The sequence below is a fragment of the Procambarus clarkii genome, chromosome 41 (genome assembly GCF_040958095.1).
Source record: "Procambarus clarkii isolate CNS0578487 chromosome 41, FALCON_Pclarkii_2.0, whole genome shotgun sequence".
NCBI classification, from domain to species: domain Eukaryota; kingdom Metazoa; phylum Arthropoda; class Malacostraca; order Decapoda; family Cambaridae; genus Procambarus; species Procambarus clarkii.
This window is the reverse complement of record NC_091190.1, coordinates 6024791-6032742: the sequence shown is the minus strand read 5'-3', so window position 1 is coordinate 6032742 and position 7952 is coordinate 6024791. Positions and strand designations below refer to the sequence as shown.

Here is a 7952-nt window from a genome sequence, read left to right as displayed (position 1 = left end):
AAAAACTTCTGTGAGAGATTGTATTACTCAGTCGAACACATGTGTGTCTCTGGTTTAATTACACTTTTGAAATGTATTGGTCTCAAGGATGCGAGTAGCATTAACGGGGGTGTCTCTGAGTACACATATGATCGCCAGAATTATGGTTCTAGGTTTGATAGAATATACATGCACACATTACATGATAAAATTAGCTCTTGCAGTACTGTTCCGTTCAGCTGTTCAGGTCAGTGTTTAGTTGTGGTGAAGCTTGTTATTAACGATCAGCTTAGAGTGGGGACAGGGTCATGGAAGCTCAATTGCTGCCTCTTGCAGAGTAGAGATGTAATTGATAATATTCAATTATTGTGGGAACACCTGTTGGGCAAAAACGCAAGCTCCAATGTCTGTTGGAGTGGTGGGACATGTGTTAGTGTGGTGTGACATGTGTTGGGGTGGTGGGACATGTGTTGGGGTAGTGGGACATGTGTTGGAGTGGTGTGACATGTGTTGGGGTGGTGGGACATGTGTTGAAGTGTTGGGACATGTGTTGGAGTGGTGGAGCGTGTGTTGGAGTGGTTGGACATGTGTTGGAGTGGTTGGACATGTGTTGGAGTGGTGGGACATGTGTTGGTGTGGTGGGACACGTGTTGGAGTGGTGGGACATGTGGTGGGGTGGTGGGCCATGTGTTGGAGTGGTGGGACATGTGTTGGAGTAGTGGGACATGTGTTGGGGTGGTGGGACATGTGTTGGGGTTGTGGGACATGTGTTGGAGTGGTGTGACATGTGTTGGGGTGGTGGGACATGTGTTGGAGTGGTGTGACATGTGTTGGGGTGGTGGGACATATGTTGGAGTGTTGGGACATGTATTGGAGTGGTGGAGCGTGTGTTGGAGTGGTTGGACATGTGTTGGAGTGGTGAGACATGTGTTGGAGTAGTGGGACATGTGTTGGAGTGGTGTGATATGTGTTGGGGTGGTGGGACATGTGTTGGAGTAGTGGGACATGTGTTGGAGTGGTGGGACATGTGTTGGAGTGGTGGGACATGTGTTGGAGTGGTTGGACATGTGTTGGAGTGGTGGGACATGTGTTGAGGTGGACGGACATATGTTGGAGTGGTGGGACATGTGCTGGAGTGGTGGGACATGTGTTGGAATGGAGGGAAATGTGATGGAGTGGTGGGACATGTGATGGAGTGGTGGGACATGTGTTGGAGTGGAGGAACGTGTGTTGGAGTGGTGGGACATGTGTTGGGATGGTGGGACATGTGTTGGGGTTGTGGGACATGTGTTGGAGTGGTGTGACATGTGTTGGGGTGGTGGGACATGTGTTGGAGTGGTTGAACATGTGTTGGAGGGGCATGTGTAGGAGTGGTGGGGAGAGGAGAGAGTGGTTGGAGAGGAGTGATGTAGGAGTGGAGAGAGGAGTAGGAGAGAGGAGTGGTGAGGAGAGGAGTGGTTGGACATGTGTAGGAGTGGTGGGAAATGTGTTGGGGTAGTGGGACATGTGTTCGAGTGGTGGGACATGTGTTGAAGTGGTGTGATATGTGTTGGGGTGGTGGAACATGTATAGGAGTGGTGGGACATGTGTTGGAATGGAGGGAAATGTGATGGAGTGGTGGGACATGTGATGGAGTGGTGGGACAAGTGTTGGAATGGAGGAACATGTGTTGGGGTGGTGGGACATGTGTTGGGGTTGTGGGACATGTGATGGAATGGTGTGAATTGTGTTGGGGTGGTGGGACATGTGTTGGAGTGTTGGGACATGTGTTGGAGTGGTGGAGCGTATGTTGGAGTGGTTGGACATGTGTTGGAGTGGTTGGACATGTGTAGGTGTGGTGGGATATGTGTTGGAGTGGTGGGATATGTTTTGGAGTGGTGGGACATGTGTTGGAGTGGTGGGACATGTGTTGGAGTAAATATGTGTTGGGGTGGTGGGACATGTGTTGGAGTGGTGGGTCATGTGTTGGAGTGGTGGATCATGTAATGGAGTGGTTGGACATGTGTTGGAGTGGTTGGACATGTGTTGGAGTGGTGGGACATGTTTTGGGGTGGTGGGACATGTGTTGGAGTGGTGGGGCATGTGTTGGAGTAGTGTGACATGTGTTGGGGTGGTGGGACATGTGTTGGAGTGTTGGGACATGTGTTGGAGTGGTGTAGCGTGTGTTGGAGTAGTTGGACATGTGTTGGAGTGGTTGGACATGTGTTGGAGTGGTGGGACATGTTTTGGGGTGCTGTGATATGTGTTGGGGTGGTGGGACATGTGTTGGAGTGGTTGGGCATGTGTTGGAGTGGTGGGATATGTTTTGGGGTGGTGGGACATGTGTTGGAGTGGTGGGACATGTGTTGGAGTAAGTGATATGTGTTGGGGTGGTGGGACATGTGTTGGAGTGGTGGGACATGTGTTGGAGTGGTGGATTATGTGATGGAGTGGTTGGACATGTGTTGGAGTGGTTGGACATGTGTTGGAGTGGTGGCACATGTTTTGGGGTGGTGGGACATGTGTTGGAGTGGTGGGACATGTGTTGGAGTAGTGTGACATGTGTTGGGGTGGTGGGACATGTGTTGGAGTGTTGGGACATGTGTTGGAGTGGTGTAGCGTGTGTTGGAGTAGTTGGACATGTGTTGGAGTGGTTGGACATGTGTTGGAGTGGTGGGACATATTTTGGGGTGCTGTGATATGAGTTGGGGTGGTGGGACATGTGTTGGAGTGGTGTGATATGTATTGGGGTGGTGGGACATGTGTTGGAGTGGTTGGACATGTGTTTGAGTGGTGGGACATGTGTTGGGGTGGTGGGACATGTGTTGGGGCTGTGGGACATGTCTTGGGGTTGTGGGACATGTGTTGGAGTGGTGTGACATGTGTTGGGTTGGTGGGACATGTGTTGAAGTATTGGGACATGTGTTTGAGTGGTTAAACAGGTGTTGTAGTGGTTGGACATGTGTTGGAGTGGTTGGACATGTGATGGAGTAGTGAGACATGTGTTGAGGTGGTGGGACATGTGTTGGAGTGGTGTGATATGTGTTGGGGTGGTGGAACATGTGTTGGAGTGGTTGGAGTAGTGGGACATGTGTTGGAGTGGCGGGACATGTGTTGGAGTGGAGAGACATATGTTGGAGTATTGGGACATGTGTTGGAGTGGTAGGACATGTGTCGGAATAAAGGGAAATGTGTTGGAGTGGTGGGACATGTGTTGGAGTGGAGGAACATGTGTTGGGGTGGTGGGACAAGTGTTGGAGTCGTGGGACATGTGTTGGGGTGGTGGGACATGTGTTGGGGTTGTGGGACATGTGTTGGAGTGGTGTGACATGTGTTGGGGTGGTGGAACATGTGTTGGGGTTGTGGGACATGTGTAGGAGTGGAGGGACATATGTTGGGGTGGTGGGACATATGTTGGAATGGTGGTACATGTGTCGGAATAAAGGGAAATGTGTTGGAGTGGTGGGACATATGTTGGAATGGTGGGACATGTGTTTGAATGGAGGGAAATGTGATAGAGTGGTAGGACATGTGATGGAGTGGTAGGACATGTGTTGGAGTGGAGGAACATGTGTTGGGGTGGTGGGACAAGTGTTGGAGTGTTGGGACATGTGTTGGAGTGGTGGAGCGTGTGTTAGAGTGGTTGAACATGTGTTGGAGTGGTTTGACATGTGTAGGAGTGGTGGGACATGTGTTGGAGTAGTGGGACATGTTTTAGGGTGGTGGGACATGTGTTGGAGTCGTGGGACATGTGTTGGAATGTTGGGACATGTGTTGGAGTGGTGGAACGTGTGTTGGAGTGGTTGGACATGTGTTGGAGTGGTGGGACATGTTTTGGGGTGGCGTGATATGTGTTGGGGTGGTGGGACATGTGTTGGAGTGGTGGAGCGTGTGTTGGAGTGGTTGGACATGTGTTGGAGTGGTGGAACGTGTGTTGGAGTGGTTGGACATGTGTTGGAGTGGTGGGACATGTTTTGGGGTGGCGTGATATGTGTTGGGGTGGTGGGACATGTGTTGGAGTGGTGGAGCGTGTGTTGGAATGGTGGGACATGTGTTGGAGTAGTGTGACATGTGTTGGGGTGGAGGGATATGTGTTGGAGTGTTGGGACATGTGTTGGAGTGGTGGAGCGTGTGATGGAGTGGTTAGACATGTGTTGGTGTGTTTGGACATATGTTGGAGTGGTGGGACATGTGTTGGGGTGGTGTGATATGTGTTGGGGTGGTGGGCCATGTGTTGGAGTGGTGTGATATGTATTGGGGTGGATGGACATGTGTTGGAGTGGTTGGACATGTGTTGGAGTGGTGGGACATGTTTTGGGGTGGTGTGAAATGTGTTGGGGTGGTGGGACATGTGTTGGAGTGGTGTGATATGTATTGGGGTGGTGGGACATGTGTTGGAGTGGTTGGACATGTGTTTGAGTGGTGGGACATGTGTTGGGGTGGTGGGACATGTGTTGGGGCTGTGGGACATGTCTTGGGGTTGTGGGACATGTGTTGGAGTGGTGTGACATGTGTTGGGGTGGTGGGACATGTGTTGAAGTGTTGGGACATGTGTTTGAGTGGTTAAACAGGTGTTGTAGTGGTTGGACATGTGTTGGAGTGGTTGGACATGTGTTGGAGTAGTGGGACATGTGTTGGGGTGGTGGGGCATGTGTTGGAGTGGTGTGATATGTGTTGGGGTCTTGGAACATGTGTTGGAGTGGTTGGACATGTGTTGGAGTAGTGGGACATGTGTTGGAGTGGCGGGACATGTGTTGGAGTGGAGGGACATGTTTTGGAATGGTTGGATATGTGTTGCAGTGGTGGAACATGTGATGGAGTGAAGGGACGTGTGTTGGAGTTGTACGACATGAGATGGAGTGGTGAGAGATGTGTTGGAGTGGTGGGACATGTGTTGGGGTGGAGGGACATATGTTGGAGTGGTGGGACATGTGTTGGAGTGGTTGGAGATGTGTTGGAATGGAGGGAAATGTGATGGAGTGGTGTGACATGTGATGGAGTGGTGGGAAATGTGTTGGAGTGGAGGAACATGTGTTGGGGTGGTGGGACATGTGTTGGAGTGGTGGGACATGTGTTGGGGTGGTGGGACATGTGTTGGGGTTGTGTGGCATGTGTTGGAGTGGTGTGACATGTGTTGGGGTGGTGGGACATGGGTTGGAGTAGTGGGACATGTGTTGGGGTGGTGGGACATGTGTTGGAGTGGTGGGACATGTGTTGGAGTGGTGTGATATGTGTTGGGGTGGTGGGACATGTCTTGGAGTGGTTGGACATGTGTTGGAGTTGTGGGACATGTGTTGGAGTGGCGGGACAAGTGTTGGAGTTGTGGGACATGTGTAGGAGTGGAAAGACATGTGTTGAATGGTGGGACATGTGTCGGAATAAAGGGGAAATGTGTTGGAGTGGTTGGACATATGTTGGAATGGTGGGACATGTGTTCGAATGGAGGGAAATGTGATGGAGTGGTGGGACATGTGATGGAGTGGTAGGACATGTGTTGGAGTGGAGGAACATGTGTTGGGGTTGTTTGACATGTGTTGGGGTTGTGGGACATATGTTGGAATGGTATGACATGTGTTGGGGTGGTGGGAAAGGTGTTGGAGTGGTTGGACATGTGTAGGAGTAGTAGGACATGTGTTGGAGTAGTGGGACATGTTTTGGGGTGGTGGGACATGTGTTGGAGTGGTGGGACATGTGTTGGTGTGGTGGGATATGTGTTGGAGTGGTTGGAAATGTGTTGGGGTGATGGGACATGTGTTGGAGTGGTGCGACATGTGTTTGGGTGGTGGGACATGTGTTGGGGTTGTGGGACATGTGTTGGAGTGGTGTGACAAGTGTTGGAGTAGTGTGACATGTGTTGAGGTGGTGGAACATGTGTTGGAGTGTTGGGACAAGTGTTGGAGTGGTTGGACATGTGATGGAGTGGTTGGACATTTGTTGGAGTGGTGGGACATGTTTTGGGGTGGTGTGACATGTGTTGGAGTGGTTGGACATGTGTTGGAGTGGTTGGACATGTGTTGGAGTGGTGTGATATGTATTGGGGTGGTGGGACATGTGGTGGAGTGATTGGACATGTGTTGGAGTGGTTGGACATGTGTTGGAGTGGTGGAACATGTTTTGGGGTGGTGGGACATGTGTTGGAGTGGTGGGACATGTGTTGGAGTGGTGGGACATGTGTTGGAGTGGTGGATCATGTGATGGAGTGGTGGAACATGTGTTGGAGTGGTGGGACATGTGTTGGGGTGGTGGGACATGTGTTGGAGTGGTGGGACATGTTTTGGGGTGGTGGGACATGAGTTGGAGTGGTGGGACATGTGTTGGAGTGGTGGGACATGTGTTGGAGTGGTGGATCATGTGATAGAGTGGTGGGACATGTGTTGGAGTGGTGGGACATGTGTTGGGGTGGTGGGACATGTGTTGGGGCTGTGGGACATGTCTTGGGGTTGTGGGACCTGTGTTGGAGTGGTGTGACATGTGTTGGGGTAGTGGGACATGTGTTGAAATGTTGGGACATGTGTTGGAGTGGTTAAACAGGTGTTGGAGTGGTTGGACATGTGTGGGAGTGGTTGGACATGTGTTGGAGTAGTAGGACATGTGTTGGAGTGGTAGAACATGTGTTGGAGTGGTGAGACATGTGTTGGAGTGTTGTGATATGTGTTGGGGTGGTGTAACATGTGTAGGAGTGGAGGGACATGTGTTGGAATGGTGGGACATGTGTCGGAATAAAGGGAAATGTGTTGGAGTGGTGTGACATGTATTGGAATGGAGGGAAATGTGATGGAGTGGTGGGACATGTGATGGAGTGGTGGGACAAGTGTTGGAGTGGAGGAACATCTTTTGGGGTGGTTAGACATGTGTTGGAATGGTGTGAATAGTGTTGGGGTGGTGGGACATGAATTGGAATGGTGTGAATAGTGTTGGGGTGGTGGGACATGTGTTGGAGTGTTGGGACATGTGTTAGAGTGGTGGAGCGTGTGTTGGAGTGGTTGGACATGTGTTGGAATGGGTGGACATGTGTAGGAGTGGTGGGACATGTGTTGGAGTAGTAGGACATGTTTTGGGGTTGTGGGACATGTGTTGGAGTGGTGGGACATGTGTTGGTGTGGTGGGATATGTGTCGGAGTGGTGGGAAATGTGTTGTGGTGGTGTGACATGTGTTGGAGTAGTACGACATGTGTTTGGGTGGTGGGACATGTGTTGGGGTTGTGGGACATGTGTTGGAGTGGTGTGACATGTGTTGGAGAGGTGTGACATGTGTTGGAGTGGTGGGACATGTTTTGGGGTGGTGGGACATGTGTTGGAGTGGTGGGACATGTGTTGGAGTAGTGTGATATGTGTTGGGACATGTGTTGGAGTGGTGGGACATGTGTTGGAGTGGTGGATCATGTGATGGAGTAGTGGGACATGTGTTGGAGTGGTGTGATATGTTTTGGGGTGGTGGGACATGTGTTGGAGTGGTGTGATATGTATTGGGGTGGTGGGACATGTGTTGGAGTGGTTGGACATGTGTTGGAGTGGTGGGACATGTGTTGGGGAGGTGGGACATGTGTTGGGTCTGTGGGACATGTCTTGGGATTGTGGGACATGTGTTGGAGTGGTGTGACATGTGTAGGGGTGGTGGGACATGTGTTGAAGTGTTGGGACATGTGTTGGAGTGGTTAAACAGGTGTTCTAGTGTTGGGACATGTGTTGTAGTGGTTGGAGTAGTGGGACATGGGTTGGGGTGGTGAGACATGTGTTGGAGTGGTAGGACATGTGTTGGAGTGGTGTGATATGTGTTGTGGTGGTGGAACATTGTGTGGGAATCTAATTCCGTCCTTCCTTTTCTTGACGTTCATGTTCACAGCTCTGTGTCCGGGTTCTCTTTCTCTGTCTACCGCAAACCCTACTGCAAATCATAGTGGCATGTACATTCACTTCTTTTCCTACCATCCTCCTTCTGTTAAGAAAAGTGTCCTGGTCTCTCTCTTCCTCCGCGCTCTACGCATCAGCGACCC

At 51.0% G+C, this 7952-nt stretch overlaps 3 protein-coding genes across 3 annotated transcripts; all 3 read right to left on the bottom strand.

Annotated features, from left to right (window-relative positions):
- Positions 1-1957: 1957 nt before the first annotated feature.
- Positions 1958-3349, bottom strand: LOC138373065 (uncharacterized). The gene has a single exon (XM_069339090.1). The coding sequence runs from the start codon at positions 3347-3349 to the stop codon at positions 1958-1960; it is 1392 nt and encodes a 463-aa protein (XP_069195191.1).
- A 243-nt stretch (positions 3350-3592) lies between these two features.
- LOC138373064 (mucin-6-like) lies at positions 3593-6049 on the bottom strand. Its single transcript, XM_069339089.1, has one exon. It carries the CDS (start codon positions 6047-6049, stop codon positions 3593-3595), a length of 2457 nt encoding a protein of 818 aa, XP_069195190.1.
- Positions 6050-6481: 432 nt separating this feature from the next.
- Positions 6482-7690, bottom strand: LOC138373063 (mucin-6-like). Its single transcript, XM_069339088.1, has one exon. The coding sequence runs from the start codon at positions 7688-7690 to the stop codon at positions 6482-6484; it is 1209 nt and encodes a 402-aa protein (XP_069195189.1).
- Positions 7691-7952: the final 262 nt, after the last annotated feature.

Bases quoted from the DNA above. Each gene is read 5' to 3' on its own strand.
- LOC138373065 (XM_069339090.1), bottom strand. From the start codon at position 3,349: ATGTCCCTCCACTCCTACACATGTCCCACAACCCCAACACATGTTCCA.
- LOC138373064 (XM_069339089.1), bottom strand. From the start codon at position 6,049: ATGTCCAACCACTCCAACACATGTCCAATCACTCCACCACATGTCCCA.
- LOC138373063 (XM_069339088.1), bottom strand. From the start codon at position 7,690: ATGTCTCACCACCCCAACCCATGTCCCACTACTCCAACCACTACAACA.